Source organism: Podarcis pityusensis (assembly GCF_964106645.2).
Source record: "Podarcis pityusensis genome assembly, chromosome: 5".
Classification (NCBI taxonomy): domain Eukaryota; kingdom Metazoa; phylum Chordata; class Lepidosauria; order Squamata; family Lacertidae; genus Podarcis; species Podarcis pityusensis.
In genome coordinates, this window is record NC_138032.1 from 98,856,708 (window position 1) to 98,875,289 (window position 18,582).

Here is an 18,582-nt window from a genome sequence, read left to right on the forward strand (position 1 = left end):
TTTTGAATGAGCCAAATGCCAGTGTAATCATACATTCTCATATGAAACTAGAGTACATGACACAGAGTTAGGTAGAGTTTCAACCCCTTGGACCTAGAGTTGAAAATAAACATTTGTAGAGGGGAGAATGAAGAGCACGATCTCTTCTCCGAAGTAGAAAGCCCTTCTCTTTAAGAGCAGCAGCCTGCACTGAAAACAGTGCTACCAAACTTTCTTGGAAAGCTGAAGGGCACCACCTAGTTGAATTTAGTTTTGAACAAAACAAAAACAAAAGCTCCACCCCTTTGCCTCTTTTTGCTCCCCCTACAAAAAAGCTCAGTTTTGCCATCAGTTGTTCCTGCCACAGGTAAATATTTTATGCAGTTAGGGATAGGTCGTTATTTGGCAACATTTAAAATCTATCCTAAAATCTTAACACACCTGTCTGCAATTGTATTTCTCTACTGACCTGTTCAGTGCTTAAACCTAAACACCTGCTACTTGGATAATAGTTTTGATGAAGTTAGAAACTGAAGCATACTCAGCTGACTTCTTCATCTTCACCACCACCACCACCTTTCTAGAGAATGGTGATGTTTCTGGGTTGTATGACAGAAGTCAGATACCTGCTCTGAGGGGGTGTTTAATTGGAGACTCTCTGTTCCAAAAATGGTGGCTACATCAGATATTAGATTCTGACCTGATGCCTTAATTTTTCAATACACACCAGCTTCTCCAATAGTGCACAAGCTGGAAATCAGATGCAGGCATGCTGGGCACCATAAACATTTAATGCCATCCTTGATGCCAGCCAAAGAATATTTGTATGGGGTAGAGAACTTGAAATCCATCTGTCCTTTGAAAGAGCATCACTTGTCAATTAAAAGCCATCTATTTTTCAAATAGCATTACTTACTGACAGACAGGGAGCTGGAAACACCTGCTGAAGTCTCTTATTTTAAGAATATGATTTAGCAATCTAACTGGATATTCAAACTATCCAGACAAAATACATGCAGGTTTTCAGTCAAACTGCACTAGCATTGAGCAGTGTGAGTGCTGCATTCGTTTTCCTCTCTTGAAACATGCCAAGGCCTTCCAGGTCTAAGCTGCATTGCTGAAGAAATGGGTGGATAATACCACGTGTGAGGTTCAGTTTAAATACTACTTCAAATGAACCATAAGATTTGCTTAGTTTACAAAGGAATATTTTTTAAAACACAGTAAAGTTGGACCATTTTTTGCATCTCACTGCCCCAGCTGTTAAGGGAAATAAAAACATTAGGAGTATCTACACCTTCTGCCTTAAGGGAGGGGAGCAGGGAAATAGCAATTGCCCATTGCATGTATTAGACTTGTCATTTAGTTTTTCACTTGTGCACACATACAAACACACACAAACCTATTCACTTCCTTCACATTGAAGCCACACAATTTGCATTCTTTTCAAATTTCAGATTTACAGGGAATTGTTTGACACAGAAGAAAGGGAGAAATGTAAATCTTAGAATAGAGCTTCAAGATACTTCAATAATCTCCATGCTGCCTGAGAAGCTAGATTGGCTGCCCACTTTCCCAAGTTCCTCTCGGGACCTGTTCTCGGACATGATACTTTCCCCAAATTCCATCTGGCAGCTCCTTCTCTTGAACTGCTTCTCAAAGGAGCTCTCCTCATGCCAGCTGCGCCGCGAGTCCCCCCTGTCTCCATGCTTCTCCCTCCTGCGAACGGCATAGGCTTGCTCACACCCCGTGGGCAGCTGGCTGCAGCTGTAGGCAGAGTAGGCTGTGCTGCTCCCATATATAGCCGATGCAGAGTAAAAGCGAGAGGTGTCCGTAGCAAAATACCAGCTGTTGGCCAAAGGTGTCGCGGAAGCCTGTGGGGCTAAGATGTCTGAGTGCCAGCCCTTCAGGCCCAGCCCAGCGGCAGACTTGGCCAAATGCTGCTGGCTGGTGGAAAGGCCAAAGAGGAAGTTAGTTTTATAGTTGTCTTCCATGCTGCCACTTCGATGCAGTGGGTACAAGAGTGACCTCTGGGTGGTGCTAGCGGTTCTCCCCAAGTGCTGCCATTTGCTGTGGCTGTCCAGCAGCCAGGTATTCTGGGACTTCTCTGGAAGCTTTGCTTCCTCTTTATCGGGGCTGCTTTCAGGAGTCTGTTCTGAGACCTCCTGTACAGGGGAGAACTGGCATAGTTTGGCTCCACCTTCCAAGGTGGCTGAATGCTTGTAATATTCCAGTGTGTCCTCCAAGGAGGGGTAGCCCTCTCCTGAAGTAGCAACACAGGTGCTGGTTGCCACACAGGACACAGATTTTATATCCAAGGAAAACGACCGCTTTAGCCTTTTATTGTCTTCAACTTTGTCCGAGGATATGTTTAGTCCAATTATGCCTTGTACCAATGGGCTGTCCTCTGATGACAGCAAAGGGGAAACTGGGTGGTTTCCAGATTCCACTGGCTTTTGCTCCACAGTCTCCGAGGTAGATGTAGCACAGAGCGGGAAAGAGGAAAGGCTGCTGCTGCTGCTGCTGCTGCTGCTGCTCTGCCCGCTGTCCAGTCTCAGTCCATGATCACTGCTTTTTTCCAAATGCATAATCTTCAGTTTGCTAAGGGATCCAGGTTGGCCACTTTGGTTCTTGATTTTCTTCTCAAAGTCTAGAAGCTGGCCAAGGAAGTTGAAGTTGGGAGAAATTGTTGGCCTCTTCTCTTTTACGAATCTAAACAGAAATGTGTGTTTATAAAAAAAAAAGAGTTCAGCCAATCCATTAGCCTATGACACCACAACTGAATTCTGAATGCAAGCCATGAGCTGAGGCTGACCAGAGCTCATGTGTTGCACACTAGGCTAGACCAAGGTAAGGTGCACACATTAAGCAAATTCACCTCCTGCTATCCAAAATTCTCCTATTCCCTCAAGCAACCCTGACAGCCCGTATAGCTGGAGCATCCTCCTTCCTTAAAGTTCTTCCTCCAATCTACCCTTGAAAGTGTTGGTTTTACCCCTTAGTCTTCATCTTCTCCTAGGCACATAACTGCCTTTGCACAAACTAACCCATTTCCCCCATCCCCTTCTCCCTCATATTTGTAATTTAGATTGCAAACTCACTGGACCAGGAAGCTGTCTTTTCTGTTAGTGGAACATTCTGAAGCATCATTGTAACAGTAGCAGCAGTGCTAAGCACAATTTATGCAGAAAGTTTTCCTGCTCAGGACAATCAACTCGTCTTTGGGAAGGACCAGAAACTATTGCAAAACCCCAACCCCTTGACCAGTAGAACCTCATGTAAAAAGGTAAAGGTAAAGGTCCCCTGGATGGGTAAGTCCAGTCCAAGGCAACTATTATGGGGTTGTGGTGCTCATCTCGCTTTGAGGCCAAGGGAGCCGGCGTTTGTCCACAGACAGTTTTCTGGGTCATGTGGCCAGCAGGACTAAACCGCTGCTGGCCCATGGAGAACCGTGATGAGTGTCAGAGCGCATGGAAACGCCGTTTACCTTCCTGCCACAGAGGTACCTATTCACCACTATAGCAATAATTCATTCTTGAAGAGGAGAGCTGCTACAGAAGTAGTCTCCTCTACATTTTCCTTAGGATGGTGTGCTTTTTTTAAAAAAAAATGTTGATCATTTGAACAGGTATGTATACAGGTATGTGTGGTGATACTTCAGTCACCTTCGTCTTGTAGGTGCACAAACAGTGGTGCGTGCACAGCATAGTCCCTTGAAAAGAAAGGTGGGCTTGCATTACAGTTATATAGAATAAGGTAAACGGGGTCTAAATGGCAAGGCTGGGGAGATATCTCCCAGATGCTGGCAGAATTGCTGTAGAGTACTTACTGCACACTTACTGTTCCACTTACATAGGAAGCCCAATCAAATAAACGTTACTGAATCCATGCAGGGCCCATTGTGGGCCAAGCATCAACACACAGTCCTGGACTTCACTTTCAAAAAGCAGCTGAGTCCAGGAGCTACCAATTACCGGTAAGTTTCACACAATGCCCAGGAAAAACACAAAATCGGGGATATTTAACGGCTTCTGGGCATGCATGCCCCAATCACACTGAAACCATTGAAAGCAGCTGAGGCCATGAGAATATTTGAAGTGTTGGTTTCCTCAAGAAAAGGACCCTTCTTCCTTACCTGTAGGCCTCATCTAATGACATATCCATTCTTTTCATTATATATGCAATAGCGATGGTGGCAGAGCGAGATATCCCAGCTAAACAGTGGACTAGAACACGATCGTTTGAGGCTTTTGCCTTTTCTGTGGGAAACGAAAGAAAACGGAAACCACTCATTAGTGCTCTAAAAGATGCTGAAAATGAGAAAAATCTGTTTAATCTCCCAGGGATCCGCAGGCAAAAATAAAAATCCATAAATTGCAGCATACAGCCATTTTCAACTAGTTTTTTTAAGAAGCATATCTCCCTGCTCTCATGGTGGCTTCACATGTGCAGTTTTATCCTGAAATGCTAAGCACCATCAACTATGACAAAACCTAAGAATGCATTGAATACTGGTAATAATCCTTGGAACTGTTTAAGTAAATCAAGCTATGGAGATATTGAAGATATGGAGATATTGAAGGTCTTGCGACAAGCGGCTGCCTCTTTTCACCATCCATTAACATACATATAATCCTGCCTAAATGCCTGCAGGGCTGACTTGTCTCCACCCTCTCAGCCCCCAGACTCAGATTGCCAACATGGAGGGGCAACTAGCACAGATGGTCCAAAAAAATGTGATTGTTACCTGAAAAAAATGAAGAAGTACGCTGAGGGGAAATGAAGGCGGAGCAGTTAATGTCCATAACCACCAGCCATTGTTCACATGCACCAAGACTCATTAAGAATATGCACATAATCCTTCCATGAAGAGGAAATTGTGCACATTTTCCAGTCAATATACATAATCACCAACAGGCCTTGGGAGATGTGTATATATTCAGGCAATACACACAGTCTCCAGTAAGTGCATAAGAAGGTAAAGCTAAAGGGACCCCTGACCATTAGGTCCAGTTGTGGCCGACTCTGGGGTTGCGGCACTCATCTTGTTTTATTGGCCAAGATCATGTGGCCAGCATGACTAAGCTGCTTCTGGCGAACCAGAGCAGCACACGGAAATGCCGTTTACCTTCCTGCCAGAGCGGTACCTATTTATCTACTTGCACTTAGACGTGCTTTCAAACTGCTAGGTTGGCAGGAGCAGGGACCAAGCAACGGGAGCTCACCCCGTCATGGGGATTCGAACCGCCGACCTTCTGATCGGCAAGTCCTAGGCTCTGTGGTTTAACCCACAGCACCACCCGCGTAGTCTCTAGAAAAATGCCATTTCCTGATTCCTTTTTGAGAAGCATGCAATTTGTGCCCTCCCAGCTGATTCTGGCCCATTGCCTAATCTTACATGGCTCACTGATTAGCCAAGCAAGATGGGAAGATGGAGCAGACTCCAAATACAGATAAGTATTTTGAGGCAGCAGGTCAGAATCAACACCCATGCATCCCAAGAGGCCTATCATGGTGCCATGATGGCTCTTGATAATCACTCACCACTTAAGGCTCTGTAGGTGATATTAATTCATACAAAGTGGATACTTGGTAGCTTTGCAAGATATGAGGAAGGATCAAAACAGGGAGTGAGTGAGAGGACATGCCCCTTTTCTGCATTTCCAGGATATTGTGCAACAGGAGGAGTTCTGCCTCTCTCCTGTAAGTGAGGTAAGAGGTGTCCACTCCCACATTGCATGCTCACACATAGCCTAAGGAAAGAGGAAAGCAACTCACTTCCACTTTCTCCTATTTTCTTTACTTCTTGCATAGCTTCTGAGCAAAGTTTAAGGTTTTATTACTGATTTATCAATCCCTAAACAACCTGGGACCAGGTCACTTGAGAGAATGCCTTCTTGCATATGGACCTGCCCATTCAATAAAACCTTTGCATGAGGCTCCCCTGGTTGAGCTACAGTATGTGGACCCTGAAGCATCCACAAGATGAACTTTGGTGCTGCCTACCTTGTGTCTTCCTATCGATAGGAAGTGAGCTCCAGCTAGTAGGTTTTCAACCTATACCCAAAACACCCTGATCATTGCCGCTGCCCACTGTGGCTGTTGTGACACAGTACTGTTATTTCAATACTGTTATTTCAGTGCTGTTTTAAAGTTTTAATGTGAACCACCTTGAAATTCTCTAAATAGAAAGTGATATAGAAATTTTTAAAAAACAAAAACAAACTGTGCTGGAAATGTGAAGAGATTGAAGGATCTTTCATACATATGGGTAGTGTAAATATTCCCAAAAATATTGAGAGATGGTCTACGATGAGCTCAATTTTTTAAAATTAAAAAATACATTTCCAAAGAAAACAGAAGCCTTTGTATTAGCGATAATTGGTGATGAGCTCCCCCAAAGACTATGTCACAGCAGCAGCCAGCATACTCTATGCTAAAAGTTGGAAGGAAGAAGAAATACCAACAAAAGAACAATGGCTGTATTAATTGACAGAATATGCCAAACTTGTGAGCATGACAGCCAAAATAAGGAATCAGGATGGAAAACAAATAAATGGCAAATGGGAAACTTTTGGGGAGCCCTTAAACAAAATTGATACTAAAAACTACAAGTAGGGGTAATTCTCTGAACAACAATTAAATACAAAGAAGGACTAGGAAAGAAAAAGTAGGGTGGATTAATATATGGATATTGTCAGGCAGCAGAGGAACCAACCCCAGGGCAGGTTGCCAGGAATAGATAAGACAAGGAAAAGTCTTTACAATCTGGTTTTATTCAATATTTCCAGAAAGAGGCTTGTGAATGCAGCCTCTTGGAATAATGGCATCCCGAGGAAATCTCCACTCCCATTCTCTCCCACGTCCTCATTCGTCATCCTTCTGTGCCGTTTGCTCTCCTACTTTTATGGCTCGCCAGGTTCTGGGAGATGGAGGGTATGGAATGCTTTCTAGTGATAACATGTCAGCCAGCTGCTGCTCCGGCTCTGCTTCCTCCTCCTCTCCCATTATTTCCCAACTTTCCCCCTCATCTTCCTCTGAGCTGTGACCTCCCTCAAACCCCTGTGGTAATTTTGAACTGTCTTCTTCTCTGGAAGGGTCAGGCTGGAGAGGCGGTCTCACCATTCCTGCTCTGCCTAGTCCCTGACAGATATACAGCGATACTAGATCTATTACAAATGCCATGGAAGGCTAGGCTGGGAAGTCTATATGGAAAGAATATTTGACGGTAATGTATGATATGCAAATAGAAAAATGGGAATGATATAAAAAATAATAAAAATAAAAAGGAACATGTAAACTGCTCTAGGCCAACTAGATTTCACCCTGGGATCCAGCTTCAATGGCTACCACCAGTCCTCCCCACTTATTTACATCCAGGACTCTCAACGTGATACTACATACAGGTTCATATTGCCACTGGCTTCTTCACACCTGCATATGAATAATCAAATTTTAATTTTCAGTGGTAAGTGGACAGTTGGACAGGAAGTCATAGCCACTGGTGCTGTAGCAGCTTCCTGTGCCTCTGGGGCCCATCCTTCTGCAGGCCCACCTGAATGTGAACCTCTTGGGCTTCATGCTGAAAGCTTCCCACCCCATCAGACGTGTCAGCCATACTGTGAGAAGAGAGAAGTCATGCAAGCAGCGCGGAGTCAAGCAAACATGTTTCTGCTTGAAAAAGATTTAGTGGAAGTAAATCATTTGGCATAGGTTTTCTTTTTCTTTTTTAAAAGAGACACCATCTTTTTACCTATAAAATCCACAGACTTGTCCAACCACGGAAAGATTTTCTCACAGAAGCTGTCATTCACAGGCACTCTTAAGAAGTGGGATTCCGGGATAAAGTCAGGCTTGGGGCAAGTATTACTGGCGTTCAATACGTAGCCAATGTCGTTTTGCTGCATCAGCTCCTATTAAAGAAAGGAAGCCAATGCCAGCTGTTACAAGTCTCACCACGTACAGATCAATATAAGAAAGAGAATGTTAATTGAAAATATATTTGAGGGGACCCAAAACTATTCCTGGTTTTCACAAATATTTTTGGCAGTGTAAAACAAACAAACAAATCCCTTTTCAATTATTTTTTCATGCAAATGTTCACCACACTATGTTATCATCTCTTGGTGTCACTCTCATTTTATCAGTGGTATCACTTAGCTATATTTGTCTGGCTATGTAGCATTGTGCTGTCATTCAGGTTAAATGCAAGTTCTTCTTACGGAGAAAACTTTTCAGAACTGTGAAAATTTGCTGTTAAAAACATATTTTTTAAAATCAGAGTTGGTTAAGTGATAATATCACCAATTAAGGGAAATTAATTCAGCTTGACAGCGAAAGAAGTCAAGGTAACTGATTGGTGAGTATCGCATGAAAATGCAACGCCGGGGGGAGATTGCCCTTTGAGTCACTTATCAGTGCCATATTATTTCCGGGCACCCACCTTGCTGAGGACATCCCGCTGGCACCCAAGGTAAAGGTGAGGAAGAATCCGTGTTGGCCCAGTGTTGGAGACTGGTAAGCAGGGTTGAGAAATACAAGAAGGCACCAGAATAGATTTTCCTTCACAAAGGCCAGGGAAACAACTGGAAAATTCAGCAAATCCACCTGAAGGAAACAACAGCCCCAGTTTCAGTTTTAAGAAGACATCAAGGTGAGTCAAACATGTACATTAAGTCACATGGTGGCTGAAATATCATTCATGCATATGTGACTGGGCCATTACAGAACTTACCTGTTTCATACAACATGCTTGTCAACTGAATCAGTCCACACATTCAGCACCAATCGTCGAGGATGTAGAATAAGGGCAGTATACAGATATATCAGTCGATGTACCTGGCTTCCCCCTCCAACTAAACTTTGCTATACAGTTTGGAACCGTGGTTAGAAGAGTGTTTGCAAACTAGAAGTTGTAGCCAATGCTAGTCCTACCCAGAGCAGACTCATTGATATTAATGGGCATGGCTAACTTACGGTAGGTTCGTTCATTTTCATGTTTCTACTCTGAGTATAACTTAGTTGGATACAACCTTATCATTTGGGCTAACTATGGTTAGCTGAAGACCCAACTACAGCTATCAAGAATATCACGACTGTCTTCTTATGTAACGTTTCTAATCATATTATGTCCTCCTTGCATCTGGACACATGGAAAACAAGCAATTCTGAAACAGAGAGAGAGAGAGCACGCAAGATTGCAAAGACACAGCCTCATTTATTAACCTTTCCCCCTTCTGCCTATCTTGAAGTGGTATTTATGGATTTAGCTAATTAAAGACAATAAAAAGTTACTATTTTTGTGTGGATTATTACTGTATATTTTATTTCTACTGCATAGACACACAAAAAATCATAAACACCATTCCAAAACAGTGAATGAACTGATACAGGATATTTCTACTGCATGTTTCACCATTCACATAAATTGCAATATTATACAATAGATAAATATGATCATTTCTCAAATTTATTAGTCTTACAGTCCTTAATTATTTAGGATTACTTAGGAAATTTCCCCTAGCAAGGTATATGGATTTGCTGAGTTGTATTTTATTATTCCAGTACTGAACAAAAAAGGCTGTACTTCTCTATAAAGGTGACTATATATATATATATATTTAACAAAATGGTATATACTGCTTGCCCCCCTCCCCCCCCCAAAAAACCTACAGAGTCTGCAAACTGCTTAGAGGGTTTTAGTTTTGCTACAAGTCCCCAGCCAGCAATGAGTTTGGGCTCATCCTAAAGTACCTTTCTGGGCACAGATCTGGGATTTCTGGGTCTGAGCCTTTTGGTTTTTTGCTCTGGCGCTTTCCCTGTGAAAACCTGTGTTGTACTGCGGAATCGGAGCAAACGGGAAACCCAATTACCATTTGTCCTGATTCAGTAGTTAAGATCAGTTTTCCTGGGGAAAGAGGTGGGACAAAAAGAAGAAGAACGCTAGGTAGGGCGTAGACCTGGAAAACCTGGACCCGTGCCTAAAAACATGGTGCAGAAGGAAGCCTGGATGAGCTCTTATCCTGCAGGTCATTTATGATGGAAGGGGCAGCCAGTGGCGGAGCTTCATGCTCCGGGGGGGGCGGAGAGCAGGCAGGGGCACGGCTGGCGTGCGTCCTGGGGGGCGTGGTGTCTGTCCCGGGGGCGTGGCACACCGCCTGTGGGGGTGTGGTGCCCAGGGGGGGGGAGGGAGCCACAATGGCACCCCACCGGGATCGCGCTGCCGGGGGTGGTGCACTCCCCCGCCCCCTCTTCCTCCGCCAGTGGGGGCAGCCATAGGAGCTTGGCGGCCAGCTAGCCAGCACTGTTGCTGCACTTCTTCACACCACACTGGCAGGACCAAACAGTTAACACAGAGGTGGGCCTAGATTTTGCACTGGCTCCCCCAGCTGCTTACTCCAGTGTAGGCAAAGGACAATGCAGAAACAAACAGTGGATCAGCATTGCCAGTGTAGTGCCCTCAAAATGTTACTGGACTCCCCATCATCCACAGCCAGCATGACGAATGGTCAAGGAAGATGGAAGCTGTAGACCAACAACATCTGGAGGGTATTACGTTGGCTGTCCTTGCAGCAGGGAAAGGACAGGGTGAAAGGCCAATTTTGTTTTAGATGTATTGTTTTCCAGCTTGGAAACACCCCCCCCCCAACAAATTAATAAGGTTATTATGCTATGCTGTCTACTTGGAACTCCACCCTTTTGCAAATTAACAGATGCGATTGTATGGCTAAATTTGGGATTATTTAACAGAGTGAGAATATCCTTGGTTCCCTTTGTTAGCTTGTAGAACAGAGAGGATACATCAATGGAAAGTCAGGGTGTCAGTTAAAAGACAATCCAGCTGTTTTATTTAGTTGGTGGTTTCTGGATATTTCCCCACATTAATGCAGCGTGCAACTTTTCCAGTGCTGGCTTGTTCAGTTTATTACTTGTGGCTGCAATTCTCAGATAGGAGTTTCTATGAAACCAACTTAGGGCGCCAAAAGCTGTTTGTGGTTGAGAAAACCCAAATTGCTTTTGTTTTCCAGTAACCAAATACCTCCCGGATCTTTGCTTGCAAAAAGCAGGCTCTCTCCCACTTCCATTTGCAGAAGCTTGCCAAGATCAAGTAACATACTTAATTATCAGGATGCAACAAGTGGGCATGAAAATATGGTGGTTTGAAAGCCTCTCTGTGATCAAAGCACAATGGAGTTTCCTCAAACTCTGCATACATGTTTGTTATTGTTATAATTCCAAAGGTATGATCACTTTTCTTAGGGAATTCTCTGCACTGAAGAAGTGGCAATTACCTGCCACAGACACACATGCAGACTCTTCTGCAAGGAGAAAGAGGAGAACTAAGAATTAAACACATTGCAGATGTTTCATATTTCCCTGCTTTTGTTCTTTTTCTTGGGTAGCACTAAATCAACTTTAAGAAAGTCATATATGTTTTATGCTAATCCGTAACAGTGCAGCTAGAATAGCTTGATTTTTCTAATAAAAAATGTATTAAAATGGACCTCAGTTTTCTGTAGGTTCCATCCTAATATACTTTGGATGGAATGGGGAACCTTACTGAAGCTCTTGGCACCCCTAGCATTTAAGTTTCTTTTAATTTGACTTCATAGAGACCAAATTGTCTTTATCACACTAACAGCTTGTTATGTGAAAGTTACCATCAGCTGTAACAGTAAGGTAATATTATGATTAGGCCTGATGGTTACAATACCACACGAAGCTCCGCCTACGCAATTAGGGATTGTGGTGGAAGCAATGCTGACAAACTTATGAGACTTGAGCTAAACTTTTGGTGAAGGTTTCTTTCTATCCAAAAGCACCAGGTGGGTTCACATTTTTAGCTGTTTTTATGGGATTTTGCCACTTTATAAACTTTCAATGTTTATGATAAAAGCATGCACATCATAACAGAATAAAGTCCACAGCAGAACAAATGAAGTTACAAAGCATCCAGTTCTTATAAGCACAAACAACTCTTCAAGCAGCAGTCAATAAAAGCATAGTAAACTGGATTAAAATAAAACCATGTTTACCCTGGTGCCTAAAAGTGGCACTCAAACACATAGATCTAAGGGAGGGCATTCTAATGAAACTCTACTCAGAATTAAGTAATGGGCCTTACACCGACACAATTATACTAAGGTAGGTACTCCTTACACCAAACACTGGAGACTCTATAAGCAATACTCGTTAGCAAATACAGTAAATAAAAACAATACTGAAACGTAACATGAATCAAATTTTACTTCTCTAGTCAGATAGAAACCATGGCAATGTTAAGATGTTATTTCTAAGTTAGAATCACAGTTGGAATGGACCTTAAAGGTAATCTCAGGCAACTCCATGTCAATACAAGAATCCAACTGATAGGGACTTCCGACTTCCTGCTGTGGAAAATGGCTGCCTCCCACATGAACGGACCCCAGCCGTGCCAGTAATTCAGGGTTGATATGGGGGTAATTAGCCCTGGCAGACTGCCCGGGGTGGGGGAGGACTGTCTCACAGACCCGCAGATCATCCGTGATCTGTCGGCTCGCATTGAGGTGCAAGCTGCAGGGATGCTGGGTCTAAGAGCACAGCATGGCTGGCACTCTCCAGAGCCACTCCTACATGCAGGAGACACCTGTTTTATAAAATAATAAGATTTGGGGGAGAAACAGGCATGTTCCAGATGGAGGGAAAAAAGGGGGGAAACTGCCAAATTATACAGTCATTGGATGCTGAATTTCGGACATCAAACAGACTCTCATCTTGAAACGTGGATTAAACAGGTGAGTGACCACTATCTTTCTTTATTTGTTATATTACATCACGATTTGGCGAAGCTCATCCAGAAAGAATTTAATTACTTAAATGAAACACAAGAGGTGAAAATTTTAATTGAATGTATGGTGCACAGGCCTCAACAGACTCTAATTAGAATCAGAGCTGGCAAAATAAGATCAGATATGGCAGCTTGGACTGAAGACGGAACCAAAATGGCGATCATTATTGTGCAGTTATAAAAAAAGGAATTCTTATGGAAAAGAGCTCCCTTGGACTTGGGGTGTGTTTTGTTCTAAAATACATCTGCTCGTATGGATTATTTTTATACATAATTGTGGACAAAAATTGTGGACAGGAGGATGGAGAGCGCCGGATCCCTGCCAGCTCTTTCATGGCCTGGAGTGTGGGGGGGGGGGGCTTTTGCTCTTGGAGGAATTTAAATAATTTTCACATAATATACAGCCGGGAAGCATGCCCCACAACACAGCATTATATACAGACATATATGGATACCAGCTCATTAAGAGACATCAGAGAGAACTTGTTGACTTGCCATTTATAAACTCTAATTTTGGAATGAAGCCTGGTGCCTTTAATGAGAACTTGATGAACAAAGGAGAGATAAGAGGACTGAATACCAAAATAATTGGATAGAGAATAAGATGATGGGGGGACGGGACGCCTCCTGTGTGTTAACAATATAAAAACTTTGCTACAGAAGATGTGAGCCACAGAAACAACGACTGATCAGATTGAGAATAAGGATGGATAATATTAGTTTTGAATTTGAAAAATAGCCAAAAATGCAGAGATATGAATGAGGATGATTATCTCTAGACATCTGGAACATGGGAAGTCTCAATTATTTTATTTATAATTGGAAGATATAATTGGCGTATTGCTATTATTGTAATTTGGATTGATTTGATTTGTCATTAATTAGAAGATTGTTATTGAAAATGAGTAAAATTTTAACAAACAAACAAACAAACAAAAGAATCCAACTGATAGAAGTTTTTAAGGAGGAAGCTGCGTAACAAAGGACAGTCTACTAGGGCTGTCAATGTACAAACAAAACACACCTGATCTGATTTAAGACCTGTTTCAGTACTTTGGATCAGTCTCAACTCGGGGCAATCAGGAGCAGACTCCCTAATCCATGTCACGATCCAGAAAAACCAATTAATTGGAAATCACATTGACTTGCATTGGGAAACCCAAACAGCTGTAACTTTTTTTATTTTTTAAAAAATCTATGTACGGTAATATGGAGACATAGTAGCCCCTATAATAGAGGGGATTAACCTTCCAAATTTTAGATAGGCAGCTCCAGGAATTTTCATGCTAGCCACCTTTAAAAGTTGTTTTAAAAATAATATATATATATTTAAAAAAACTCTGGGTGCTCAGTCTTTCCAACTCTTATGCTCCTGTTTGAGCCTATTCCATTAAGATTTTAAAAAGTCAAAACCTGAAGTAAATCCAAGGAAGACAGATGGCACCATCCTGGCCAGGCAGGCACCAGAGGTGTCTAAGTACAGAGCTGAACTGAAAGGAAGGGAGGCAGAGCAGCAGCGGGCAGCAATCATCTCTGGCAGCCAGAGGCAAAATTGCCAGCAGCAATAATGGAGGTTTTTGTTTTTTACTTGAGGCCCTGTCATATAAGAGGAAGAATTTGACACAGCGTAAGTAACTGAGATAGGATAGGACACATACAATTTTTCTTATTTGTACTGTAAGGAAGGATAGGAAATGATTGACTGGAACATAAGAATATAACAGAAGAAAGGCAGAGTATAAATGTAATGTAATAAAATAATAAAGTTCTACTAGTTGCTGACTAGGGTTACACACAGCATGGTACATGTTAGCTTGTGTGTTTGTGTAACCTCACTGTAAAAAAAAAAAAAGTTTAAATGTGATCAGGTAATCAAAATTATGTGACCTGCATGCATTATTATGCAAAACAATCAAATTTACATAGCCCCTCTTTTACTTTTGCAGAATTCTTTCTGATTTTGCTAACAAAGAAATATAAAGGGAACTCAATCAGTAGCTTTTGAGATTTCAGCAAGTGTTGGGCACGCACTTGAAGTCTTAAGGACTAGAAACATCTTTTAAAAAGTGAGTGGGAAATCAAATTTAAAATGTTCAGGAGCCAGTGTGGTGTAGTGGTTAAGAGTGGTAGACTCGTAATCTGGTGAACTGGGTTCGCTTCCCCACTCCTCCACATGCAGCTGCTGGGTGACGTTGGGCTAGTCACACTTCTTTGAAGTCTCTCAAAGGCTCAGGTTGTTAATCACCATCGGAGGAGATTCTGGAGGATGAGCTTTTCATCTCGGTTGTAGCGGAGGCGCCGGCATTTTTGGGTTATGGGCCCAGAAGATGCCAGAACAGAATGCAGCTTATCGTCTCTGTGTGTCAAGAAGATTGATGAGAGGTTTGTGCTCATTGCCCCAGGAAGCCTGCTAGTCCCTAATCAATTGGCAATAAGGGTGGACTTTGAACTTTTAGCCAAAAGCACTGACCGGCCTGCAGAAGAAGATCAGCATAAGCAAAGGCCTCATGCAGTGTGCTTTTGAAACACAGCTGCTGGTAAACAGACGCAGCCTGCTTTAAAGACACAAGATGGCTAATGCTAAAGTGACGGAAGCTCTTCAGTTTGCAATGGGAATACCGAAGCTTTCAAAGGGGAACTACCAGGATTGGGTGCAGTATGCAGAAGCCCTGCTATGAAAAGAGGGTCTGTTTAATGTGATAACAGACGCCCCCCCAGCTCCAGTAACCCCAGAGTGGGAGGAACTCTAACGCTTATTGTGTCCCCTGAAGAGTTATGTCTTTTGCGTGACAAAGGGTCAGCCAGAGAGATGTGGGACAGTCTCCAAGAGTCACATTTAAGAACAGAAGCGGGAGCTTTTTTGCTCTTTTACTCCAAGTTGCATGATATGGCACTTGCTGAATCTAGATTTTCTTTCTATTTGGAAAATCATTCATAATTGGCAAGAGTATTTACTTCCAGGTTTTCAGTGTTCCGGAGCCGAATTGTTCCAAAACAGAGGTGTTCAGGGACCAAGGTTTGACTGTAACCACTTCAGGGGGATTAATGAATGCAGAGCTAGGGAACTGGATCCTGCCCTTTCCCAACCCCTGCTAGCCACTCTGACAAGTGGGTGGAGCTTCCCATCTATCAGTCACCAGACCTTACCATGACAACAGGTAAAGTATTTCCTTTGCCCCACATGGCTCCCCACCCTTGCTATGCAAACTTGTGTATTTTGCTGCCGTGACCCACCCTGGGACCTTCTGGGGAAGGGTGGGTAAGAAATCTGATCGATCATAAATAAATAAATAAATGCACTCAGTCTCATGTTAAATTTATAAAATGGAAACACAAATTCTGAGGAAGTCTTTTACTCTATGTGTGCATGATGATTATAGAAGAAGAGGAGTTTGGATTTGATATCCCGCCTTTCACTCCCTTTAAGGAGTCTCAAAGCAGCTAACATTCTCCTTTCCCTTCCTCCCCCACAACAAACACTCTGTCAGGTGAGTGAGGCTGAGAGACTTCAGAGAAGTGTGACTGGCCCAAGGTCACCCAGCAGCTGCATGTGGAGGAGCGGAGACGCAAACCCGGTTCACCAGATTATGAGTCCACCGCTGTTAACCACTACACCACACTGGATGCATATGTAGAAAGTACATTGTGGAAAGCTAGTGGCAATTCTGCTTGATGCTGAGAACAGTACAACAGTGATTAGGAGGCAACCCCAGTTTACACAGGCAACAAAATGAGGTGATGCCATTTTTAAAGTCTTATCCACATAAAAGCAAAGCAAAATGAAACAAAAACACAAAAGAACAAAAACTAGCACAGCTAGCTTTCTACCTGCAGAGACCTTTGCACAAAGTGGTATCCCCCACTTGCCACCTGGAATTGTGCACTCTATTATCTAATTCCAATACCATCCCTCAGTTGTTTCCATTTTTTTAGTATTACCATTTTAAAGCATTGCAACTATGCTAGAGAAAATGGAGACTGGAACAGCCTACAGAAACCCAGGCAATGTTTACAGTGAATGAAACCACTATTTGGCAAGGCAGACTTCCCTCTTTTCTGGGTACTCAAAATATTTCATAACTGTGTTGTAAATGAAATAGAGACTATGGCAGAAAAACTTTTAGCCTTTTGTATGGCTCACTGACCCCTGAACTCAAATATTTTGAGTCTGCCATCGACTTGCTGATATAAACGTCATCCAATTTTCCAAAGAAGAGGGCAAGCAAGACTACACCAAACACTGTTCACATTATTCAGCTAATCTGTGCCTTAAAACATACTCAAGGGAAGAGCAGAAAACATCCAGAACAGAGTAAGCTCATGTTCTCAGGGTATTGCGAGGAGGAAATAGAATGTTACTGCTATTTCATTGCTTACCAAAGTTTAGTCTATACAGCACTGTATCACTTGAGTGTGTAAGAGCTGTTCCTTTTATCTTGCTAACCTTATGTTTAAAAGAAAACAGAGCTGTTGACTCTGCAATTTACCGTATTTTCTTACATAAGTAACACTGGTGTAGACAGGATATTTGTTGGGGAGGGCAGACTTTCGTTAGTGGAGGGGGGGAGAACCTCAGATATGTATTGATGGGGGGGGAGCTGTCCCCCTGCCCCCCCCCGGCTACGCCCATGGTAAGTAAGAAATCTGGGGCCATTTGAACTGAAGATAAAGAAATGCACCAGAGCTAAGACAAGACCATTTGAACTGAGCTATGCCTTTTAAAGACAGATCTCTTTTCTTAACAGCTCACCCAATATTACACCAAGTGTCCAGCAACTAATCTAACCAACAGGTTGTTAAGTTAGTGGCTGTTACTTCTTCCTTATCTTGCTTCCTAACAACCACATTGTATGTTCGTGTTTCCACAAATATGAACACAAGAGTACTTTTCTGGTTAATGAAGAAATGGAAAAGGAGCATGAGCCAGATTTATGAGGCCACTGCACAACCAGTCAGAGAGAAAGAAAGAATAGTATTATAACAGCATCATCCAACCTTTTGCAAGATGCCAATTAACCTGAAGCAACCAGCTACAAGTGGTGTTCTATGTACACAATAACTCAGTGGGACCAAAGAAAAAGTGTAAAATGTGGTACTATGGGACACAGAGATCAGCTCCCTGATAATCTCAGCTTTCAAAAACTAAAAACTTATCACCCTTAGAGCTACAAAGCTGTGATTGTGAGAGAGTATACTGTACTTCCAGTGGTTTGGGGTGGACCTTCACTGCCATGTGTCAGGTAGTTCCTTACTCCTACTCATAACTAATTCCTCCACAAATAGACTCCGCCCCCCCAGCAAAAAAAAAAATCCTTCATAAATTACTCCTATGGCACGGCAACATGGGCAGAAAGGTGCTGTGGAGTAGGGCCTCTTGCCTCGCAAAACAAAGCACAGCTCTTGCAGCCCCCTACTGCCCAGTTATTAGCACATATGTCTAAAAGGGGGAACCTACACACATAAGTTCCCTTGGACCTATACAATGACTGGTGAAGCTTACACCCATAAAGTCTATGGACACGAACATCCTCATCTCAGACGTTCATACTCATGCATAGATAGCATACGATCTGTGCACTGTTGAAAGCAGTCTTGAGGAAGAAATACCGACAGCAGATAGAACAGACTCAAAAATATTTACTTGCATTCACAGAATCACAGAGCTGGAAGGAACCATGAGGGTCATCTAGTCCAACCCCTGCAATGCAGGAATCTTTTCACCCAACATGCATCTCGAACCCATGACCCTGAAATTAAGAGTGCACCTTTTTATTCAT

At 42.7% G+C, this 18,582-nt stretch overlaps 1 protein-coding gene and 1 long non-coding RNA gene across 2 annotated transcripts in view; both read right to left on the reverse strand.

The window, feature by feature from the left end:
- The window catches only part of LOC308477305, a 121,354-nt gene that overhangs the window by 66,507 nt on the left and 36,265 nt on the right, over nucleotides 1-18,582 (reverse strand). The gene's annotated exons all lie outside the window — the stretch shown is intronic.
- DUSP16 (dual specificity phosphatase 16) overlaps nucleotides 1,420-18,582 on the reverse strand; it is a 46,676-nt gene continuing 29,513 nt past the window's right edge. Inside the window, exons 4-7 of the mRNA XM_081005510.1 lie at nucleotides 8,423-8,586; nucleotides 7,733-7,892; nucleotides 4,115-4,238; nucleotides 1,420-2,691 (exon numbers count right to left, since the gene is read on the reverse strand). Of these exons, the coding sequence (XP_080861636.1) occupies nucleotides 1,497-2,691; nucleotides 4,115-4,238; nucleotides 7,733-7,892; nucleotides 8,423-8,586 (1,643 nt within the window). The 3' untranslated portion in view covers nucleotides 1,420-1,496. The remainder of the gene's footprint in view (nucleotides 2,692-4,114; nucleotides 4,239-7,732; nucleotides 7,893-8,422; nucleotides 8,587-18,582) is intronic.